The 25,726-nt window shown below is 42.7% G+C and overlaps 1 protein-coding gene across 3 annotated transcripts in view; it reads right to left on the reverse strand.

Annotated features, from left to right (window-relative positions):
* Positions 1 to 25,726, reverse strand: part of septin12 (septin 12) — a 69,556-nt gene that overhangs the window by 35,902 nt on the left and 7,928 nt on the right. For all 3 annotated transcript variants that reach the window (XM_058048307.1, XM_058048305.1, XM_058048306.1), the window contains one exon: positions 12,917 to 14,410. In XM_058048307.1, coding sequence (XP_057904290.1) covers positions 12,917 to 14,410 — 1,494 coding nt within the window. The remainder of the gene's footprint in view (positions 1 to 12,916; positions 14,411 to 25,726) is intronic.

Below are 25,726 nucleotides of genomic sequence, written 5' to 3' on the forward strand. Positions count from 1 at the left end.
GAGACTTACCTGATACAAGTTGACTATAGTGGTGTTATGGCATGTCAAAAGGGCAAATAAGCACAGAGCATAAATAAGTTCATAATAATATAATAATAATACCAGTGTAAACTCCCTGTATCTGAAGACAATGGGTTAAAATACTTGAGGTATTATCGATGCATTCCTGGTTATTTATGAGTATTTTGTCACCATATGACAGATTGATGCTACTCTGTACTATTTAAGTAAACGTGACACATGGAGTCACAGAGGATAGGGTGATAAATCATTTGTTTTTATATTTCATAAACCATGCATACTTGAGTCATGTAATCATGCCAACCTCTAAATATTACTCCCCTTGTGGTACAAGAGAATGGAATTTAATATTTCTTCACTGCTTTCATCCTTTCACTAATTCTCCCCTCCCTTTGTGTCTCTCATCCACAACTCTCTCCATCTTTGCTAACTCTCTTCCACCTTCCTCTTTATCCCTCTCTCTATTCTGCATTAAGAGGGATTAGAAGTCTTTGCTGTGGCTCCCTGGGGCCAAAGACCACATTACAAGGACTTGCTGATGCACATCATGGGAATGACCTTGTCTTGAAACTCAATGGATAAGGGATAATTGTTTGTAATAATGCCAGATATGTAGGTTAGGGTGGGGTGTCCACAGAAAAAATACAGACCGGAGATGAAGTGACATAATTGGAACACGCAAAAGGTGCACATAACTGATTGAGGTCAGACACAATTTCAAGCTGAGGGTTGGCCATGTTTTATTTCATGCATGTGCATGTCAATATTTAGGTAATATTAAAGTAGCAAACAGCAAAACATGTCCTGAATCCAAAATGGAGGGCACACAAACATTTTCAGGAGTCAAATTGCATGTTGAGTACAATAAATCGAGTACTATAAGATAATTCATGTATTATATGTTTTGTATAAAAATACAATTGTGTTTCTTGTGCCTTAATTTATTTTTTGTTAAAGGCACTATTTTTGCTGTATGACTGATGTGAAATGGTGTACAAACGAGATGCATTAACTAGAGCGAGAGTTTCATCCCAACATGTTACATACACACACGGGCTCCGCAATTTTTAGGAAATGTGTATAGACTGTACCGCTGGAGAAGCCGCTCGCAGTGGCCGGGTTTGAGGAATTCATGTTATCCCGCTGGACGTCCATAGAGTTTGGCTGCGAGAAGTCGCCCACCGAGGTGGGGAGAACAGCGGTAGGAGTACGTCGTGGCCGTGCAATCTCCATAAATGCAATGTAAATGCTACGTGCTCTATATCGGTTCTTATAAAGGGAAAATCCTGATACCGATATCAACCGATTTTGGGCTGATAATTATCGGTGGGCGATAGTATCAGACATCTCTAAGTATCACTCATGTAAACAAACATGGTGGTGTATGAGACAGAGGATGTTTACCAGTTTACTATTATCATGTAATGCAACTAAAAATTTTAATTCATTCATTTTCTACTGCTTATTCTCCCAAGGGTTGCAGGCGTGCTACAGCCTATCCCTGGACTGGTGGCCAGCCAATCACAGGGCACAAATAGACAAACAACCATTCACACTCACATTCATACCTATGGACAATTTGGGGCGCACGGTAGGCGAGTGGTTAGCATGTCGGCCACACAGTCGGGAAGACCTGGGTTCTACTCTCTTCTCTGGCATCTCTGTGTGGAGTTTGCATGTTCTCCCCCCCAGTTCTCTCCGGTTTCCTCCCACATTCCAAAAACATGCTAGGTTAATTGGCGACTCCAAATTGTCCATAGGTATGAATGTGAGTGTGAATGGTCGTTTGTCTATATGTGCCCTGTGATTGGCTGGCCACCAGTCCAGGGTGTAGAAAATTGATGGGTGAGGAAAAATGTGATAAGGTAAAGAAAAACATTATGAAATGTTGATACTAATAACTAAAGATAACACAAAGGTAATATTCAAAAACTGTTAAAATATGAAAATCTTCTGAACTTTCAGTATGCAGACCTGGGTGGAAAAACTTGGAGCACCTTTGGTCCAGTATGAGTACACCCTTCTTGTCCCCAGCTCCCATGTTGTCCTTGGCCCACAGCCAGTGTGTGTATCGAGCTCACAGGTTCCTGCTTTCAATTGGACAGACCAAAGGGCATCTATGTTAAAATAGCTGAACAGATTGAAAACAAATTCAAGACAAGCCCAGCTGCAGGCAACTTTTACGTCTTGCGTCCGTACATTACCTTGACTGACACTGACACACACCCATTGTTACTCACACATGGCTGCAGTGTTTTCTGACCCTTCAGTTTAACGCATTCTCTGCTAAATGTTGACAGTTCCACTGAAGCATGTACTGACCTGTGTCTACCCTGTTGTTTGGCAACCGGCAAAATGTATCAAACAAGGAATCCTTTTTGACACACTAAGAGGAAGATTAGGGAGGAGGATTCCCTCTGATCTCAACTCAGGGACATTCACATGTCATAGTCTGTGAAGGACCCATTAGCTGTCAATCCTTTGCACTTTTTAATTTGAACCTTTCCTTTTGTTTCATGTAATGCCAGGGGACATGTAGTCAAGCCAACAAGTTATGGGTCTCGTTTTGTTCTGTGATCATGAAAGTGATTATAGATTTGGAGAATGCTAAATGATATTACGGATGACAACAAGAACTCCAGCTTCAGGTCAGGTCGATCCCCCAAAATATGTTTTGTTTTTCTTCTGCGTAGACTGACATTTATGTTTTATGAATACCACTTAGGGGCTGCACCGCAGATGAGTGGTTAGCACACAGGCCTCACAGCTAGGAGATCCGAGTTCGATTCCACCCATGGTCATCTCTGTGTCGAATTTGCAAGTTCTCCCCGTGCATGCGTGGGTTTTCTCCGGGTACTCCGGTTTCCTCCCATATTCCAAAAACATGCTAGGTTAATTGGCGACTCCAAATCCATAGGTCCATAGCTATGAATGTGAGTGTGAATGGTTGTTTGTCTAATATATGTGCCCTGTGATTGGCTGGCGACCAGTCCAGGGTGTACCCTGCCTCTCGCCCGAAGATTTGGAAAATCTGTGTTGTGGGTTCCAATCTCTGTTTGCAGTTTGCGTGTTACTCCATGCTACTCCGGTTTCCTCCCACATTTCAAAAACATGCATGTTAGGTTAATTGGCGATAATTGGGATAGGCTCTAGCACACACCCGCGACCTTAGTGAGGATTAGCGCCATCGAATATGGATGAATGAATAACAGGTGACTCCCATTTGCTCGAAAAAGACTGCATTTTTACTGACTCAGGGATAATTATGTAATAATAACTCACTGTGTGTGCATGTGCAAGTTTCTGCTTTTTCACGGGTGACTCAAGTGAATCCAGTACCTGATACACTTCAATGTGTGACTCATAAGAACTGGAGTCAGTAAAAGGAATTGAATTTCCGATCACTAATATCAGACTGCAGCCAAAGTCATACAACAACACCACTTGAACAAAGTACTTACTACTACTACTACTGCTACTACATGCAACACTTGCCTTACCAATCTGTCAAAATATCATAATTTTTGTAAATGTATTGTTCGAAATCATGAACTAATGAAATCATGTGGTCGTTATAGATTCCACCCCCCATCCTAAAGTATCCAATTCACCGTCTGTTGATAATTACAGTCATTTTCCAGTACTTTACATACTCTCACAGTCCGAGCCTTACCTTTTTTCTGCTTATCATGACATTTCACTGCACTTACTCATACTTCTGAATTACAAGTCTAAGTTAATCATTATTCCTGACATTTCTTTCGCTTCACTTGGCTTTTTTTAAGAGTAAGCTGACTTTGAAGAACAGTGTCTAAGTTCTTTTCAGAAAGGTTTTACAGGTTTTTTAAGTGAGGTCATTCCAGCTGACCCCCAAATCGTGTAAGGACATGTTTGAAACAGTTGATTAGTGCTCGTCCTGTCATGCTTTCCTGCCAACCGACACATTTGCCGTTCAAGACCATCTATTGTGGTTTGTGTGCTCATATGATAGTAAAGGTAGAAAAGCAAGCACAGGAAAAGCTTTTCATGACCCTACACCAAACAACTGGACAGGAAAGGAAAGGGTCTTGGGGGAGGTCAAACAAAACAATGGTAAAAAGAACATTTCCATGGACTATGTTGGCATCTAAATCCAGCTTAAAGATCGATACGAATTACAGCAATAATCCCAATCAGACTGTCCGTTATAAGCAATGTAGATTATAAATGAAATCATTTGGTAGTCCGAGTTTAGAAGACCTGTTTACAGCCTTCTAAATGAATGTTTTTAACATTATTACAGCCCTTCAAACATGAAATAATATTATTCGATACCTATTACTCGATACAGTAGACATAACATAAAATAAGCCATTTAACACAACTCCTGATTGTGTTCCAGTGGTGTGGACCGGAAGTGAGATCCAAAGTTCCGATTTGAGTTTTAGCCTGCTGTGGGTTCCGGCTGCGACAGGAACCCTTGTTAGGGATTATTATGCCTGTTGTGAGATAATTTAAACCTGTTGTTTCGGTGGTCAAGTCTAGTGCTTGTGTGTCTCTTGCAGTAACATTATTAGGACCCAGTGACCTGTGTGGAATGTATTTAACAATTGTTATGCTTTGAATATTTTCGACTAATAATAGGGCGTATTCAACCACAAAACAGCTTTTTGATGGCAACAGTTTGACTCTGGAACAGATTATTTTTATTTCCATGATTATGGGGACTTCTTTTTTCCAGGATTTGCTTTCATTATTTGTGCTTACTCTGATTCTTCCATCATGTGACATTTCTTTTCCTCTGCGTGTTGCGTTAAGAGCAGAGGAAAAGAGAAGAGGAAAGGACACTGGGGGGGGGGGGGGTTGTTTTGTTTTGATGTTTTTATGGAAACAAACCATCAGAGTGAAGGACTAAGCGTAGCAAAACAATCATTCAAAATGAGCACTGTTACAACACATTAGTCTGTTATTTACAGCCCGAAAGCCGATGAAAGCACGGGTGGTTCGTGTGAACACTGATGAAAGTGGTGTGAAGGAGATTGCACAATGCAGGAATGTTGTGTACAAATCACAGCAAGGCTTTCAACCAAAAACACTGGCATCACTGCAGTACAGATTAGAAAGGAAATTGCAGTTTAGAATCTTACGGTAAGTAAGGTAAGGTAAGAAAAAACATTGGCTTGCAAACAGCCCAGGGTGTACCCCGCCTCTTGCCCAAAGTCAGCTGGGATAGGCTCCAGCATACCCCCACAACCCTAATAAGGATAAGTGGCATAGAAAATGGATAGATGGATTGATGCCATGTTAATGACATAAGCCAAAAGGTCAGCTTTACCCACCCACACACAAACACTTCTGCACATTTTCCAAAATTTCCTCTGCAGGTTTCAAGATGAATGAACAACAATTTATGACCTATCTATACTTGTAAAAAGCACAAAAGACATGACAGATAATCTGATGCAATCAGCGCACTAGCTGGTTCTGCGAGATAAATTACTTCCTTCCACTTTGTAGATATGAGGGTCTGCCAAAATCAAAATATTTAAAAGCTAATGAAAGTAACAATACATTTTTAAGACCTTCATAAAGAAATCACATTTAGGATATTTTATGAGATCTTAAAATAAGTTTTGAGATTTTAATGCCTTAAATGTTCCAATAAGGGATGCATACAGAAAAAAATCATTGGATATTTTTATACATATTTTTTATTTTATATAAAGGCTACATCATCTCTGTGTGTAGTTTGCATGTTCTCCCCGTGCATGCGTGGGTTTTCTCCGGGTACTCTGGCTTCCTCCCACATTCCAAAAACATGTTAGGTTAATTGGAGACTCCAAATTGTCCATAGGTATGAATGTGAGTGTGAATAGCGAGTGTCTATATGTGTGTCCCTAATGAGTTTTTTTTTTTTTAAGTTTCTAATTTTACTTCTCCGTGTGCCCTCGGCCAATAATAAAATGACAAATGACCCCTTGGGCCGCACTTTGGTTACCCCTGTCGTAAATTAAAATTGTGTTATTTTAGACTTTTAAGACCCCACATATACCTTGTTTAAGTATAAAAACATATGTTAACATGTCGACGAGAGACCAAAATGCATATAGCCTGACCGGCCCACAACATACAGACATCTTGAGAACAACACATATTCATAACATAGCATGCTAGAAGAAGATAAAGGCAGTGTTGTTTTGTATTTAAGGACTGGACCATCTGAAACCATATAACATGTCATCACATTTTACAATCAGATGTTAAAAGTTTGTTTGAAATGTACAAAAAGGCAGGCGTTTTAATGAGAAAAGGCTGAAAATATTCATGAAATGAAAATGGCTTACATGTGTATTTGATAAGTATAATACAATAGGCAAAATAAGTGTTTAATCCCCTGCTGATCCCCTTGCAGAAATCAGTTTGAAAAGGCGTGGTAAAACCGTGACTTTGTGATGTCACAGAGGGACGGACTTCCTTATATGTAAACTCTCTGCCCTCCCACAAGTGCTGCTCCGCTGTATACTCGCTAGCAATGCCTCAAAAGGGAACGCCACATTTGTTTACAATTCCTAAAGACACCACCATCAGGCACAAGTGGTTGGAGTTCCTAATTCCCTACCAGCAAAAGAAATGCATTTTAATCTGTCAACAGCATTTCACACTGGAATGTTTTGTGAACATGGGACAGTATGCAGCTGGACTAGCCAACTTGCTGAAGCCCTGTGCCTTTCCAATGTTACTTGGTCATGTGGAAGAGCAAGCAATAAGTCACAGTTTATCAGTGTCCCAACAGTGTTTATTTTGTGTAAGTCATGGAGCAAAAGTGCTTGTCTTGTACATTTTAGCATAGGGGAAGCGGGGTTGCTAATAGCATTTTTCCACTAAAATTAGTGGCTCTACCCGAGTATTTTACATGCTGGTAGTTGTCACGGTACGGCATGTCTGTGTTGCGGTGCGACCCCAGGATGCAGAGAGCAGGACCAATAGCAGGTAAATAATATTTATTTTAGCTATAATAGCAGCAGCAGAAAAATGCAACTCAGGTAGCAGTAGGACAAACTAACAATAATCCCACACAGGGAGAAGCACACACCTGAACTAAATAGACCAATACAAATTAGGGACAGGTGTGGATGAGTGAGGCAACCAAGGAAGACAGGGCAAAACAGGAAGTTAAATACAAAATAAGAGTCCAGAAAGGAAACCAAACAAACTGTCACGAGGGAACCCACACAGGGCGTGACAGTACACCCCCCTCAGGGACGGATCCCAGACGTCCAAGACAGTTAAAAGTCAAAGAGGGATGGGTGGTGGGGGGACCGGAGGTGGGTCGCCGACGGGACCCTTCAGGGGGTCGGCCAGGGCGGCAGGACCGGCGGAGCCAGCAAGACCCCTCCACGTGATGGAGGGAATGGTTGGGTCGGTAAACACCCTCCGGGGGGCGCCCTCGACCAAGCGCGAGGTAGGCATCCTCGGGGGAGGCGCCGAAGAAGCAGGCGTCCGGCCCTGACGTGGAGACGGCGAAGAAGCAGGCGTCCGGCTCTGACGCGGAGATGGCGAAGAAGCAGGCGTCCGGCCCTGACGCGGAGACGGCGAAGAAGCAGGCATCTGGCCCTGATGCGGAGACGGCGAAGAAGCAGGCGTCCGGCCCTGACGCGGAGACGGTGAAGCAGCAGGCGTCGTCCATGCCAGAGCCTCTCCATCTGCTCCAGCAAGCCCTGCTCCTCGTCTTGCAGGTGGAGTGGGCTGTGCCTCCTCACTCCCCCAGCAGGTGGCGCCATCCTCCCTTTCCATTGGCGGGCTGGGCTGTGCTTCCAGCATAGCCCAGCAGGTGGTAATAGCCCCCCCTCTCGAAGGCGGATCCCAGACGCCGTCATCAGAGGGAGCCGAAACCAGGGAAGGGAGGAGGGAGGCTTGGAGGAGGGTCACTGGCTCCTCCAGGTCAGCAGTCTCGGCCGCAGCCACTTGTTTGGGCTTGAAGCTGCGCGGCTTGGGCACGGGCGGGATCAGGGACGCCGCGCAGCTTGGCATGGGAGCCGGGTCTTGAGAACCCCTGGGGCTGCGCGGCTTGGGCACAGGTGGAATCCGGGACGCCACGCAGCTTGGCACGGGAGCCGGGTCTTGGAAACCCCAGGGGCTGCGTGGCTTGGGGACTGGAGGAATCCGGGACGCCTCGCCGCTTGGCACGTGAGCCGTCGGTGGGTGCCCGACGGGCTGCGACTCTGCAACAGTGAGAGGGTACAGCTGTGCCGTGGCGTGACATGGCGAGGCGGAAGAGGGCGACGTGCCGTGCGTTGGCGACGCCGCCGCGTCGGAGGGTGTGCAGCGGGTACTGGGTACATCGAAGCCATGAGCACTAACGTGCAGTCCGGCCCCCATACCATAGTCTCCAGTTCCTCCGGCGTGTACATCGCACACGCCTGCTCCAACGCCTTGAAAAACTGCTGGGTCCACTTGTCGAACTCGAGATCTCAGTCGGGCTCGTCGAAACTGGCAGGGCAGGAGGGCGGGTGCACCTTGGCTTTGCATGGAGGGGAGAACGAGCGTGGCTTCGCCTTCCGGAGCCGCGGCTTGCGTCGGCGTCGCGGCCGGTCTGGAGTGTCGTCAAGTGTGTCCGGGATAAAACCACGCCATTGAAGCGAGCGTGTCGTCCGACCCGCGCACCAGTTCCCATGGCGGTCTCGCCATCTCCTCCTCTTCCAAGGCTTTGAAATGCTGCCAGGTCCAAAAATCATTCTCCGCGAGGTCGTCGTCACATGGTGGGATCATTCTGTCACGGTACGGCATGTCTGAGTTGCGGTGCGACCCCAGGATGCAGAGAGCAGGACCAATAGCAGGTAAATAATATTTATTTTAGCTATAATAGCAGCAATAGAAAAATGCAACTCAGGTAGCAGTAGGACAAACTAACAATAATCCCACACAGGGAGAAGCACACACCTGAACTAAATAGACCAATACAAATTAGGGACAGGTGTGGATGAGTGAGGCAATCAAGGAAGACAGGGCAAAACAGGAAGTTAAATACAAAATAAGAGTCCAGAAAGGAAACCAAACAAACTGTCATGAGGGAACCCACACAGGGCGTGACAGTAGTCCCACAAAACACATTAGACGTTACCGATGTTGTAGAAAACCGCTAAAATGCCAAAGTTAAAAAGTTACTTAAAGTTACGTCTTGAAGTAACCTCTTTTCCTGAGAAACGTCAGACTGCACTGCTCTTATACCGTTTATTAAATCGCAAACCAGAAGTGTTCCAATGCCCTCGGCAGTGTCACCAACGTGGGTAGAATACATTAAAACAAACCAGGAACCAGGAACCAGGAAATCCAAAGAAATAGGGCTGAATAGGTGCAGATTCTGGAAGAACTAGACCACTTTCTGTGTTGGTTATCGTGTGGCGCTGCTCTATAGGAGCCCACAACTCAATACAAACGGGAAAAATACTCGTCAGACCTGCTGTCCTATCCTATCAGATAGTAATCTAATTCAATGCTCTGGGAATACAACATCCTGGATGAAAGAGAATATTCAGAAATTCCTGCAATGTTCACATCTTTTGTAATTCATGGGGTAAATTTACAAAACTCAACAGGGTATCACATACTTACTACAATGCTGATATAATCCTCCTTTATTCTGTATGTGTATTGTTTTTTTAATTTTTATAACTGGCATGTTTTAAACAAAACATCAATCTGAATTTGATGTGATGAAGTGCCAAGTCACAGCTCAAAGACGTTTATGGAGGAAGCATAATAATAGTCATCTCCTATCTTAAGGGTAATCCATTTTACCATTATTTTATCACTATTTCATCTAAGAGGAATTGGTTTCCTTCTCTGATGAGTTTAAAGGCAAAATGAAGGGAAACTCCAAACAGGTGCCTTAAAACACGTGCATCCTGTTTACTAAACCTCAACCAGACTCTCACGTAAACATTGAGGTATCTCATCAGTCCAAATAGAAGAACAAAAGCCAATAGACCATCACATATCTGCGAACAGCTAATTATATGTGGTGTACAGCCCAATATTTCCTCCTCACATGTCTTGGTTTGATGGCTCAATAAAGCGTGTGGCAAAACATCTTGAAGAGAGGCCAACTTTAGACATAGTGGTTGGCTGGTGCTCACTTTGTTATCAGAGGGAAGCAGAAGCTGGGAGTTGGTGAACTAAAATAACTTTAGCTGTTAAATACATCATACATGCTCAAAGAGACACAAAAGGAGAACTCAAATATTTGTGTGCGTGTGTGGTGTCCTTAAAAAGATTTAAAAACACAAGCCACCCGTTGACCTGGGACCTGTCCTACAATAAAGTTTAACAGTCTCATCTTTTTTCAGTCTCTGGCTTCACTAAATCAAACATTCAAAATGTGGCATAAAAAATCTAACTTAAAACAAATATACAACCGCACAATGCTAAAAATAGTCAGCATTTCGGTATGTAGAATTGAACAATACACTGACATGACTCATTTCAAGAAACAGTACAAGAGAGTCCCGAACCATACTGTAGGTAAATACTATGCAATGTTGTTTGGTCTAGAGACAGTGCCACTGAGGAAAAGACTGGAAGCAGAGACCAGGATACTGAGGTTCTCATTGGGAGTGACCAGGATGGATAGGATCAGGAACGAGTACATCAAAGGGACATTACATGTTGGAGCCCTTGGAAATAAAGTGGAGAGGAGAAAAGAGAAGAGATAGTGAATATATTGGTAGAAGGATGCTGCGTTTAGAGCTGCCAGGTAGGAGGCGTAGAGGAAGACCAAAGAGGAGGTTTATGGATGTAGTGAAGGATGACATGAGGGTAGTGGGACAAGTGTGTTGTTGTGTGTGAGAGACAGATGCAGAAGACAAGGTTGGATGGAGGAGATTGATTTGCTGTGGTGACCCCTGAAAGGAAAAGCCCAAAGAGAAAGAAGAAGATCCAGAAACCGGAATGTTGAAGGTTCGATCCTGACAGTAACCAAGTAGTTAGGATGTTTGCCATACAGTCAAGAGACCTGGAAGATCTGGGTTTGAATCTCTGCTTCAGCATCTCTGTGCGGAGTTCTCTACGTGCTCTGGGTTCCTCCCACATTCTAAAACATGCATGCTAGGTTAATTGGTGACTGTACATTGTCTGTAGGTATGAATGTGAAAGGTAATTTGTCTATATTTGCCCTGCGATTGGCGCACATAATTTCACACAATAATGACAAGCAACCAGGAAGGGATCGGGGTGGTGTTTCCTTTGTTCCTGGAGGAAGTGGTAATTCACAACAGGCCACTGTTAACAATAAACTAATGGATTGCTCATCAAGTCTGTAATTATTATCTGTAATACGTCTTTAATGCAGTTGATGGTACAACATTAGTGTTGTCCATCACAATGTGCTGTGTGGTTTATAATTTGCTCATCTTAATTTTTCTGAGTGTCAGCCTAAGATGATGAAACAAAGAGCTTTGCGGGTATTATTTACTTTTTATTTTTTTGCACATGGGGAAAACAGCTACAACAGTGGTAGTGGTATCCTTTTTAAAACACATCACTTGTAAGTATACAGGACCAGGGAGATCACCGGTTATAAGTTAACCTTAACCTGTCACTGTGACATTTAACCATTGGGCCCTGCAAATGAGCAATGCTTTAAAACGTAAAGCAAGGTTGCTGCAGACACTGTGTGGTCTCCCTCTATAAACTGGATATCAAACTTGAGAGTGGACATGGAGTTCAACAACAAAACAAACTCTGAAATGAAGGAACTGCAATATGAAAGAAATGTAATTGAATAACTGAGATTAATTTTGACAGACCAAATCCTTGTTTTTGCTCTTTTCACACAATAGGATCCTCAATGGATAGTGATACCATTGGTCAGATTCAACTGATTGGCTGCACGTAGGTGGTACTTTTATCGTCTCTAATCTCTTACCCCCAACATAACCTGCCCCAAAGCAGGTTAGCTATACTGTTTACTGTTACTGAGTTGAGTCTCAAAGTTATCTGGGAAATTAAGAAATTCTACTTTGCAATACAGGGCTCTGGTCTTGGTTGTAAACACACCATGTATGTGTTTGTTTGTGTATAAATGCGTGCTTAGGACACACTCCCATATATTATTAATACCACACTAAAGAAAGAAAGATCTAGGCGTAAGGCGGAGAAGAATTAGTCGCTTGCCGCTCCACTAAGGAAGGACAACTCTATCAACAAACTATTTTTAGTTAACGGTTAACAGTTAGTTAAATTATACATCGTAAAATGCTCAGAAAGCAAAGAAAAACTCAAACATCGCAGCCATCATTAAGGATAGAGATTGTATCTTTGTCATGATCTGCTCCTATGAAATAAACAGTGATAACTAAACAACAAGCTCCCCCTACCAATAAGTCTCTCCCTCCTTTGCAACGCCCCTGATCAGTATGCAGGCTAACCAGAAAAATAAAATGAAGTTGTTGTTCTCTTTTTTTATTAGTTTCATTTAATTCTTGTATTTCATGTTTCTACCGCATTTTTTGTCCGTCATGTGTTCTCTGTACAATGTGACTGCCGTGTTATTTTAGGTATAATTTAGGTATCGGTTCCGACTTACATAGACAACTTACATTGCTATTGTAAATACGGAACTCGTAGACAAAACCATTTCAATGGGTGTGGTGACTAACTCATCTGCTAACCTCGACTTGTGTTCCTTCGCTGACATGATTTGTCTGTCATCATTTGTTAAACAGACATACACTCACACGAAAACAAACACAGATGGATAGGATTGCTGTAATTGTGCAATGTATCAATGTTTTGTAGTACACATTGTTAAGACTTCACATGAAAATGAATCAATTCTTAATCGAGTCAAGCTGGTGTAATCTGCACTTTTGGTATTATGTTTTATGACAACTAGGGAAAGTATGACGACACGTCCTACCTTTGTTTTTCTTTTTGCCATATCCCTGTGTTGGCATTAGGGCAGCCTGTGCAGCAGAGCCAAATCCAGAAGACAGAGCCCCATTGTTTTGGTAAGCAGGATGTTCGATGGCAGGTGCTGGGGTTGTATTAGCGATGGCAGGCTGGGAGAAGGAGGCAATCCTCTGTAAGATCGAGTCCACACTATCTCCGCCATCACCAGGCCCGTTTCCCAATGAGCCAATAGAACCTGGACTGGAAGGCCTGGGGACCACCTGAGCAACTCGAGGGCTGGAGTTGCCTTCCAACTGCAAGGTACGAGATGGAGAAAGGGGCACTGATGAGCATCTCACCTCTGAAGAAGAGATAAAGCCCTGGTCGGAAGGTAGGAATGGATGGTGAAGGGACAGGGGCGGGGTATCAGAGGAACTATCAAGGCTGCTGAGGGAAGCCGATGGGCTTGCCATGGATGGTGAGTTGGTGTGGTGCTTCAGGCTTCCTATGTTCCTTGGAGGAGGCTTTGGGGGGTTGGGACTAATGGATCCTCTGTGAACCTGAGCAGGTGAAGTGGCCGATGTAGTGTTCACCAAGCTGTCCAGGTCCAAAGGAAACTTACTGAGACGTGGTGCCTTGATCTGAGGAATCTGTGGGAAAAGATGCTGCTGATTGTTGGAGCCACAGCAGCCTTCATCCCCGAGGGAATTGGCATTTTTAAGTCCAGCATTCCAGGTAGGGTTAGCATTGGGATACCTCAAACCTGGAGAAACCTTGTCTCCAGCCCTTTGCATCCCCAACATTCCACCTCCTCCATCTCGGATTTGAATATCGAGGCTTGGCATGGAGCCATGATTCATCCCGTGAGGATCTGCCCCCAACATCAACTCTGTCCCCTGGTTCAAATCAGAGTGGAACACAGTCCCATGAGAAGAGAACTTCTTCAAGTTGTGGTTCCTTCCCAAGTTGGCTCCTTCTAATTGCAGCTGTGATAGCTGGGACTGGGCTCGGTGGTACTTGCCCTGGAGTAGAGGACTCGCGTATGAGGACACCTTGTTAGGACTGAGAGAACCTCCACCCACTCCAGAGTACTCAAGGCTGGACGTGGAACTATGAAGACTATCATTGTCACTTCCTGGTCCAGGCAAGGAAAAACCATTGTTGGGGTTCACTCTGCTCTGAAAGGATGCAGCTCTGGTCACTAAAGAGCTGTTGTTGTGAGGAGCCGGTTTGTTCATAGTTCCCCGATTGAAGGACATGCTACTGACCACTGTGCGGGATTTGAGTACTGGGCTGGGATTGGAACTTCGACTGATATGGGTGTGGTACCCTGTGGAGCTCATGTTGTTGTTGTTGTTGAAAGGTAAAGAGGGCGATTGTCCACCACCACACCCGTCACTGGCTTTGTTGTGGCTGATGAAGAAATGGGAAGTTGAAGGAGAGACCGGGTATGAGGGAGTCGATGGTGATGAAAAGGAGGGTATGTCATCCACATCTTCAATGTCAAAGGATCTTTTCAGGGCTGCAAGTGGAAACAAAGAATTAATTTGTTAGTAATGTAAATACAAAATCTGGAACCACAAGAGTGAATGCCTACAATGCAGTGACACCTAGATGAAATATAAGGATGGGATTGCCTGATGCTGGCACAGTAAAGCTTGGTTTATGCTTGAGGCATCCATAAGGTCCACATGGCTCTGCGTGGCCAAATTCCACTACTTTTGCAACCGCATTAATTCCCCTTCGTCCTGTTGATTCTTGTTTAATGGGTGAGTTGACACTCTTTTTCTTCTGTTCCTTAACAATAAAAAACAAAAGTTCTTCCTCTTTGTTTCAGCCCAAGCTATCAAGTGAAAGTGTATTAAAACTACTTGAATAACAAGTTTTTATGTATTCATGCTGTATATACTGCACTTTTTGTCTCTACGCATATTATAATATTTAATTTCCTCTCCCTCTCTTCAGCTTTGTCAGGCCTGAATGATCTTTGACATTTGCCTTTGTATGGCAATGGTGTCCCTTTTCTCTGTTGAACACAAACACTCTTCCTTAGTACCACAACAGAGTAGATTGACGTCGGGGATTAACTCTTTGTGGGGTTTTGAGTTACAAAAATCCAACCACTGACTGTGTAGCTGACACACCACACCACACGTGTCAAACTCAGGCCTGGGGGCCAAATCCGGCCTGCGTTGCAATTTCATCCGGCCCGCGGAACTGTTTGGAAAATAGCAACTTTATCAAACTAGGTGCTTACAGCCATCTGAGTAATTAAGCGATTCCTCCAGTATAGACTACTCCTGTGGCATTTTCATTCTAAAAAGCAATACTGTATCCAGATAATGAACGTCTAAACAATTGTAGACACAACTAAAAACACCATTATATTTTAACTCTAGCAAAGCATGCTGGGAAATGCGTAATCTTCCCATTCCACAGCTGCAAACTCTTCCAGGTTATCTCACAGATTATTAAGTTTTCGTGTTATGTAATACCGTGTAATAATAATAAAATGTAATAAAATAGCTTCTGCCCATTGAGAGAAAGAGTAAGAGGCGGTTGGATGAGGGGTTAGCATGGAGGCCACACAGTCAGGAGATCGGGAAGACCTTAGTTCGATTCCCCGCTTTGAATCTCTGTGTGGAATTTGCATCTTCTCCCTGTGCGTATGTGGGTTTTCTCCGGGTACTCCGGTTTCCTCCCACATTCCAAAAACATGAACGTCAGGTTCATTGGTGACTCTAAATTGTCTAATTGTTTGTTGTTTGTCTATATTTGACATCACTGCAACAACACAAACAATTGTACGGATGGTTGGCTAGCAGTATAGTTGAATAAATAATTTCCATTTTTTGATTGTACTGTAGAAAAAAGAGATCTAATCTAAACTGTAACCTAACACAGGAGAACTGGTGTGTAATGGTTGTTTATGCAGTGCAGTGTAATGGGGAGTACAATGACCAGTATATTAGAGAGACCAAACAACCCTTACACAAACACATGGCACAACCTAGAGCAGTTTCCTCAGGCAGTCAGCGTTTCATTGGCATGTTATAAAGAAGGAGTATTACTCTGGGGACAATGATGTCCAAATTCTACATAGTGAGGACCGGTGTGAAATAAGCCTTCATTGTCAAATTAAAAAGGCCGTCGACAAAAAAACTGCACACAGGTTTGCATCATCACCTGTCACCTGACATCACCTACTTGCAACAATGCCCGGACATCTTTCATTCAACGGGAAGAGTGGCCACGAGCCAACACACAAGCCAACAACCCATTGTTAAGCAATACGCTCACTGATCAGTCACACTCTGCCACAATAACAACAACCCTAGTCTGGCCACCTACAGGGGACACAGCATGAGGGACATAAATAGGGAAACTCCACACCTAAAATTGTACAACTGAAGAAGCCTTTTTGACTAAATGTGAAATGTCTTAAACAAAAAGAGTCCAGTAGCAACTTTGCACATTATCTGTATATTACCGGGATGACTCAATCTACACAAACAAATTGCAAGAGCTCTAGAGGTTTATGTTTTCTCTCTTGTGCCAACAAACAAATTATGCAGTTCTGTTTTTATTTGAAAGGGTCCAGTAAATGGACTCTGGTGCATGAGTGACACACAAATGTAAGCCATCTGAAAAAAACACAAAGCAGGGCATTTACTCTTAAGGTGAGGCAAGTGTGTGTGTGTATCCATACCACTAAGCCTAGGAAGCTAAGCTATAATTACAGAACCTGCCATGTATATTTACGACTCTGAAAGAGCCTCTATATTTTACACAACCAAACCATTGACCTCACACTTAAGTCCGCTATACAGTAAAAGAGGTACGTATTTGAGACACAGATATTGACTTAAGTTGGTTCACGTTAGCATGCTGAGTGTCTTTCATCAATGAGCTGTTCATCTGTCTGAGCTGAATGCATTTTTATGTTTAATCAGTGTTTCTCCTACCAGGCACGAGGGTTGGGGAACATTTACATATTTTCCAATACCAAACTCCAAAACTGGCATTTTGATATGGTGCTGGTGCTTAAAAGGCAACTGCACTTTTTGGGGGGAATTTCAGCCATCATTCACAGTCCCCCACAGTCATTAAACATGAACACGTATTTCTTTCCTTTTTCTGTGCATTATAACATGAGAAAACAAGTTAATTTCAGCTGACTTACAATGTTGTCATTGGGATACACCTATTTAGAGTACTTATTTTTGAGGCACATTGATACACATACTGATGCTAGTTCCTTCAATAACAGCAGCACTTATGATGTCCGCTGTCATTGGGATGGCTGTGTCTTCCAGCACAAGAAAAAAATGCTGATGGCAAAAAAGCATCTTGTTGAGTCTTTCTTGCAAAATCAAGAACTGGGTATCCACTCTTCCGTCTGTGAATGACGCTGAGACTAGCGATTAGCGACACGTCATTTCCTGTGTTTCATGTTAGCTCATAATAGTATTGCTGTAGTTTGGTTAATATACAAGGCAGTTATGTAAATGGAACAATGAGTTTTTGATTTTCTTTTTCTGAGGGATTTAGCGTCAAAATAGGTATTTCTCATGACAACCATTGCTAGCTAGCTCATATACCTCGCGCTAGAATGCACAGAAAAGCGAAAGAAATATGTGTTCATGTTTCACATAAGGATTGTGAATAATGGGCAACATTCCAAAAATAGTGCAGTTCCCCTTCAATGGGGAATTCAAAAACAAAATTTCCAAAAAATCATTCACCATTCACAATCCTTATGTGAAACATGAAAACAATACTGTTAGATGTTTTTTTAGAGGGCTTCATAGTCCAAATAGGTGTGTCCCAACGACCACAGTGTAAGCTCACTCATTTTAACTAGTTTTCTCGTGTTTTAAGAAAAAAAGAAATATATGTTCATGTTACAACCAGCAGCTTTGAGATTGTGACGCTTATATATGTACAAATCTTTTTTTTTCCCTTTAAATTTAGTGGGTACCGGTGTGCTCTATAGTCTGCGAATAATGGTATGTACAAAATCTGCATACTGAAGTGCATACAGTCTGCAAAATTCGAGCAGGAATTGTGAACTGATACACCATTGTGGCAATGTTAGACTACCAGTGTTCACCCTGCATGCAAGAGTTGTTTATGAATATACCTCGCTGTAAGTGTAATTGATGGATAATGAGGAAGTCTTGCCTAATTTCAGTGCCACTAAATTAGTAACCCATTTTATTAATAGTAACTTAGCACCAAAATGAGGCACTGTTACAGGGCTTAATAAAAATCCTGAGCCTGAACCCCCCCCCATAAATAATAAACATGATCAGTCTGAACCAAAAACTACTAAAATATCATTGTGAACATGACCCCCCCACACACACACTTAACCCCCCACAAGCTTAAAAAGGTACCAAAAACTACATTACATACAATTGTACACAAGTTCGCAAGCCTTACTTACTTTTAAAACCAATGTGAACGTGACACTGTCAACAGCCTTAACGTTAGCAAGCTAATGCTAACAGAGCCAACAGGAGAACGCCCAACCTCAGAAGTAAATGGCAACTAACTGCAGCCCAACAGAATCATCGCCCAGTCAAACTCTGCTATTACTGATAGTTGAAAACAGCATATGAAACCCAGTTGAAGTGAAAGGTGATATGTTTACAAAGCAAAATACAGATGCAACTAAGTTCAGCCTCCTCGTCTGCCGCAGCGACTTGTGAGTGCTGAACACCAGTCACTCATTGGCTGATCCGGGCATGCACTGCGGTCTCACGAAGAAACACAGCTTTCTCATATGTTTTCATTGTTCCCGAATACAAACATTTTAAAAATATTTGTTTGACTTCGTTTTTTGGCACAATTACTATCTATTCCATTGGCGATGCCCTTATGCGTACCAAGTTTTTGTATGCATTTCTACCAGGCATGTGCCCCCAAACAGAATACCCCACACCCCCAAGAAGGTCAAGTTATTCATACTGAATATTTCATACTGATTTTGTAATAGACAGACTCAGAACTTATTTCAGGATACCTTTCAAATAAAGCAAGTCTTTGTTACTCCACACATGCACTTGTTATTAAACAAAGAGCCATATTTATCTACAGCACGTTGCAGCTTGTGTTTGCTATTTTTATACAAATAAAAACAAGTACAAAATTAATCAATGGTTGCATCATGGCTGCATGCACACACACACACACTCACACACACACACACACACCAAAGTCCAATTCCAGTTCCTTCCTGACAAGACTCATGGCCACGGAAGGCTCCAGGCAGGCTGGGATGTGTGGGCGTGTGTGCTGGGGGTTGTGTGAACTGGGATGGCTGAGGCTACAAGAATGAGCCTGCCCTCTGTACAAAAGATAAGAAGTTGTGGTATCAGGTAATTGCTGGCACCCTTCTGGAGACTGGAGCAATAATTACGGAGGCCGTCATGCACCATATCGCCACCTTAGTTTGTGTAGGTGTGCATGTGTGGAGTGTGTATCCTTGGTTCCACTCCCTCTTTTATCACATTAGGCCTTAACCTTCTCCTATGGGACAATACCCCATCAGTCTGATAAACGTAGGTGGTCAAACCCATTTTCCATCACTTGTGTGCACAAATAAACACTATGGGAGGTGAGAGGTGTCCCCAGAAGACCGCACACCTTATTCCATTCTATTTCAATCAGTACATTTAAAGTTCAATGTCTTTTTTTATCCAAAAAAACCCCAGCATTACCAGCCTATTAAGTGTGTTTCTATACTATTTTTAGACGGCTGCACTGTTTCATGGTTCTGGGGTTTCTAAAGTTTATCCTTGCATCTTTCAGCAAACGCCAAGAGAAAGGCAGATGGCATCCAGGACAGACTGGAGGACCGAAGGAAAGATGGGTCCACTTTAGGACGGTTTGCACCAGGAGTTAGTCTCTTAACCCAAGTAGTCCCTCAACAGGACATCTCTCTTGAAAATAAAGTGACATGGAACCCAAAACCGCAGTAATGAGACATCGATGGTCCCCCAGCTGATGACCTGGTATGTACACCAGGTAGTTAGTTAGTTTAGGCTTCCGTATTGGAGACATTCTGTGGGAGTACACACGTTATCTATGTCACTAGTGGAGGTGCGGCAGGCAGGAATGCCCAGCAGGTAAATATACCATCAACCTGTATTTCAGACTTGCTCGTGAAGATCGTGATTCAGGACCAACTCCATATATAAATGCATTGAGAGAACTGTTGTGAATTGGCGCTATATAAATAATACTCCTTTGAATGTGGTGACAGCAGTAGATAATAGTTTTTGCAATGACGCACCCCCAGTGGCACTGATGTAAGCGTACTAGAACAATATCATTAATATTGTATAATCCTGTACTTCTAAATAATATCATACCTTGTATTTTTCTGACAACATGACTTCAGTTTTGACCACAGCATGTTAGCAATCAAAAAAGGAAATTCACAACAGACAATGGCTCCTTTCACACTGCCATTTTCAGCCTGGTTTCAACAAGGAAAAGGCGTGACAGAATGCGCAGCGATAAGAAAGTCAACGGGGGTAGCCGAAGGACCATATCTTTGTATAAAGGCCACTACTAGAATAGTGAGACGAGTGGAGCAAATCTAAACTAACATAGTGGGTGGCATTGTTATGAAAAGAACCCATGCAGAATGATGGGGGGGGGGGTCCTTTCCAACACTGCGCAATCTGTGAAATAAGTAGAAAAACAACTAAAAGCATTGGTGGAACATAACACTGTGGAAAAGGACACAGTTGGTTGAAGGCATCACTGAAATAACGTTGGAATGAACCAACCATCTGGTGTGCCTTCATAACATCATTGGCCATTTGGATTTCTCAAAAGTTATTGGTAATAAACATTTTTAACAGTTCATAAAATGATCCCCAAATAGAGTTACTACAGATATCTGATTAGATTTAGACCCGAGAACCCTCCTGTTTTCTCTTCAATTGATGTTGTTCAAGTACCAATATGAGTTTAAAATAAAAAAAGAACACCCCCCCTAAATAAATGGCTTGTACCCCGAAATCAACATTTTAAGTGAAAACTCCGCCAGAAAAAAAAATCACAAGACAGCTCCAACACTCATCACTCATCTCTGTGGTCGTGCTGGATGAATGCCACCCCCCCTTCGTAATCCAATCACAAGAGCCAACATGCACCGCAGACTTTGTGGAAAGAGAGAAAGTGACCCATTAGACAACTAATTAATGAATATAAAGTTGGTGGTTAAAATCTGCCTGTAGGATACATTTTTAGGGGGATACAAGGGGGATGAGGGGGCGATACCGTGAATATACGATTCTAAAGCTCATCTCTAGACTGCCAACATCACTTTCTGTTTGCCATTCAACACACACAAGCATGAGTCAAGTGTAGTCTACTACATTGGGTATTTAGGTCTAAAGGTGACTATGGGGGTGCTAGTTAATGTTTAGAGGGCTCTAATAATGTTAAGAAACATATTTAGAAGGTCCTAAACACATTTGCTATGCTCTAACTATGTAAATATTTGATTTATAAATACGGATTCATACTTTGATGAAATTCACTTATCACGGTCGGACTACTACTTCTCCTTCTCAGTTAGTTGCCTAATGTCACGTCTCCATCCCTCACTGTCCTCCTCCATTCTGGCAACCTCCACCAAAGCTAGTCCACTTTGATGTCTTCCAGCCATGACGCAGGAAGTCCTCTTCTTCACCTTCTCCAGTTCGCCACTTTGCTTCACATGGCTAAAGAAACATGGGTTTGCACTGCCTGATGGAACTGCGCACCATGAGCCGTAATCTTTTTCATCAGCCAGATGTTAGTTCTTCTCCCTGTCCATCATATTTGTTGGTAGCCACATCCATCTTCTTTTTGTCACTTTTCAGCATTGTCCATGACTCACTCCCAGGGGGAAATGATGACGGACCTTGAGAGCAGTACCTTGTGGCTGACACAGTAAAAATTGATGAAGCACATGTACACTCCCTACGCTTGTCGGAATACTATGACCTGAAATTAGATTTGCTTGCTTGCATGATGAGCATTATGTTCCGTGGCTACTACTACACATTATGTATTTGCTCTAACTCAGGAAAACACTGAGTTGTGGATTACAAGCTCAGCCCTCAGCCTTACTCTTATGAAACATGCAATTACTTTCCCTGGTACGCAACTCATTTGATATGAAAGTGGAATTGTTTTACTAATTCAATTACATTTTTAAAGTAATTTGGTCAACACTGGCTATGTAAAGTGAGATGGATTATTTCAGGGACCAGTAAGCACTGGGAGGAGGGGACCCACAATAAAAGGAGCCTCCGTCCGGGCATGTCCTGTGCATTCCATATAGGTAGAACCTTGACAGATAAGACAACATGTGCATCAGCACGTGAACACACACCACTGTGTACGCATGTTTACAAACACACACACCGATACAATAACACATTAACTCTCAGCAGTCCCAAATCTGTGATAACACACAAACGCATAAAAGAACTTCCACTTAGTTGAAGAACATCTGGAATACACATTCCAAGCAGCCCTTGCAACGGTTTAACCCTGAAAATAACACAGTGTCTAACTCATAAACAGAATGCACACATTTATACTCAAACACCAAACTGGTGCTTAAAAGTATTTCAGATGTCTGGCAACAACTTGACTCACAAGCACCTGTTGTTGGAAAAATATTGGACTGATGCAGCATGTGTCAGAGTTTTAATGGCTGCTTGTTACTGCAGTAACCGTTCCATAGTGTTACACAGCCTTGATCATTTCAAAACTGCTTAGGAGTAAAATTAAATGGACTTATGCACAGGCATGGTTTCTTACACCCTGGGGAGCCACAAACCTGGTCAAGTGTTTGACTCGCCTGACTTCCATGCAGACAGCGTTGGATTCAGTTCCTACTCAGTGATGGTAAGAATGTACTGTATGGTTGTCTCAATACGATTCCTCTGTTTGACTGTCACCACGTCCAGGGTGTAGTTTCCCTTTGCCTGAAGTCATTTGAGATCCTGAACAAGCAATGCAATGTGAAATTGTGAAGAAAAATGACACTTTTTCACTGATTTTGAGTAGTCACGACAACACCCCCTCGTGCAAGTCTTTGCTGGAACGGTAGTGGCGGTGTTTTCTAGAGAGCCAACTTAGTGAGCAAACACCGCTTATAAGCTTCCTTCATCACATGCGGAAAATGGCAATTAAAGTGAGTGTTAATGGAGGTGAAACTAATCACTATCTACCAACAGTCACGTTCATTGCAAATGCCCTCTGAGCCAATCTTAAACACATTGGAAATATTGTACTAAAAGCTGACCAATCAAAGCCACGTTAGATTTATTTTTGGAATTGCGCATCAAGCTTCTCAGGAGGGTTTAAAACTCTGTCAGCATAAACAGTCCTGCCAAGATCACTGTGTGTGTATAGTGCCTTCCCCACCTCCACCCACAGAGACAAAGAGAAAGTCTCTTTCGAGTATAAGACCAAACAACAAGGGAGCATTATCACAATATCCAACACTAGATGGCGTTTCCCAATAAGAACGTTGTAGCTCTGTGGCACCAGTTAAGCACCGGTACGGTTTCAAAAGTACAGATTTAATCAGATTCAATCAGATAATATGTAAACGATACCCAAGCCTAGTTTGGAGGGACAGGCTGATGTAGTGAATGTGTACTGGCACCTCAGAAGAATGTTGTAGAGCCATATTGATTACAAGAAACGTACTGTAAGAGTCATCTATGGTATCGCAATTGTGTCTAAAAATTGAAAAATCAGCCATATGTTCCTGAATCTGAACACCATTGGTAGAGTGACTTACATATGTCAGTTCACTATTAGTTTTCATGTGAAACATTTTTAGATGTCTTAAGGACCTGGCAAGTACTAGAGGCACTGATGTGTTGCCAAATTCCGATCCATTACGGAAGAATGGCTTGGCATCAAGCCAAATCAAGTGGTGTGTGTGTGTGTGTGTGTGTGTGTGTGTGTGTGTGTGTGTGTGTGCGTGCGTGTGTGTGTGAGAAACAGACCTCCCCAGAAGAACATAAGCGTTTATGTGGAAACTGACAGGGTCACAAGGTAAGGTTAGGCACAGCAAATGAGTGTTTATGTGCATTACACTATTCTATTACCTGCATGCTGACATACTAAATATTTTTACTGTGTACTTTTGACTTACTTTTGACTTACTTTTGACGATGTGCTCCACTGCATTAATGCAGCCTGGAATGTTTTTGTATGTGATAGAGTACCACTTGTCATGAGCAAAGACAACGAGCTCCGTGTGTGTAGGGCGACTGGGTCACTAAGTCATGGGACTGTCTCTGATCTGCAGCAGTACCAGGATGTGACAAGGGTGGGGGAGGTGTTGTGGGTGGGGAGGTTGCAGCTTTTTAGCCCCCCTGGCCTCTTCTAATCTCCTGGGTCACCAAAAGGCTCAAATGCTCTGTTGTCTCAACGGTCAATGAAGTGTCCAACTCTCCTATGCATGTTCATACTTGCACAATACTTTATCACTATAAATAATGCAGACTAAAAGATATGACATCTACAGGAACTGGAAATCGAGGAGGACAGACAGGTCCTGACTCACAGTAGTGATCAAAAAATGTGATTCATTTACTGAATGAAGTGAATGAGGTACTTGATTGACTCAAGTCAAACTCATATTGATCGGGTAACTCAATTTAGAGCTACCCGATTCACTGAGTCACAGACAGAATTACAGAATCACTCAATGTAGTGAATCAGGTACTCGATTGACTCAAGTCAAACTCACATTGATCGATACCCGATTCACTGAATGCCAGACAGAATCACGTAATTGGCCAATAAAAACCCAATTTACCTTTCAATTCTGAATCTTGCAGTAATTGACAAAGTGAATGAATTTTGTCCAATTAAAGAGAAGAACCGTTCAGTTCGGGAGTATTTTCTCGGCGGATGGCTCAATTGTAGCAGATACAAACATTAAACAGCCTAATCTTGGTTGAAATGGCGATAAACACCAGCGAAAGTTGGCAGAATCCTCTTAGAGTGTGAATTGAAGCTACGGATGTTGGCCTATTTTAGCATGAGTATGTGGTTGTGTGTGTGTGTGACTTGGGCTGGATGAGTATACAGTATTCCACCATGTCAATAGTTCCATGCTTGGACCCACTACACACCGCTAGTGTAGGTGCTGTTACCTCTGCTCAAGTTCAGCCCATGCACGTGTGCAGGCAATACGTGTGATTGCTTCTTCAAGTGTTTTAATCATAACCAACACAGTTCATGTTAGAAATAAAATACAAAGACTCAACATAATCTAACCTGAGACTTGAATTTCTATGCGTAATAAAGACGTATCACTTTGTTCATGTGATTGCTCCTCTTGCAAGCAACAATACAAGATAAGACTGGAAATAATTCACAGTCAGGGAAACTGCAGGATAATTGCATTTTAGAAGTGATGGGATGAGGAAACGGGTCAAAGCAACACCAAATGAATAATCAGCGTGAGGCCAGCAAGGGCAAGGAAAGGGAGAGGGAATCAAGGCCAAGTCTACAACGGTGCAAATGACCATTTATCTTAATCTTGGATCATTGGAAAAAAGGACTTGTTTAGAATTAGAAAGAAGTAGATAACATTAAAAGGTGAAATGTTATTTTTTAAAGCGATACCGATCACCATTGACAAGAAACCTTCAGACTTTCAGGGATGATCAATTCTTGTCAAAGCAAGGACCATATTCATTTCAAAGGACCAGACTGAGGTCACTTAAGTCAAATGTTAAATCATCACACATTCCTTTGAAGAACCCAACAGATGACCTACGATCCAAGGTGCTTG

The sequence above is a fragment of the Doryrhamphus excisus genome, chromosome 15 (genome assembly GCF_030265055.1).
Source record: "Doryrhamphus excisus isolate RoL2022-K1 chromosome 15, RoL_Dexc_1.0, whole genome shotgun sequence".
NCBI classification, from domain to species: domain Eukaryota; kingdom Metazoa; phylum Chordata; class Actinopteri; order Syngnathiformes; family Syngnathidae; genus Doryrhamphus; species Doryrhamphus excisus.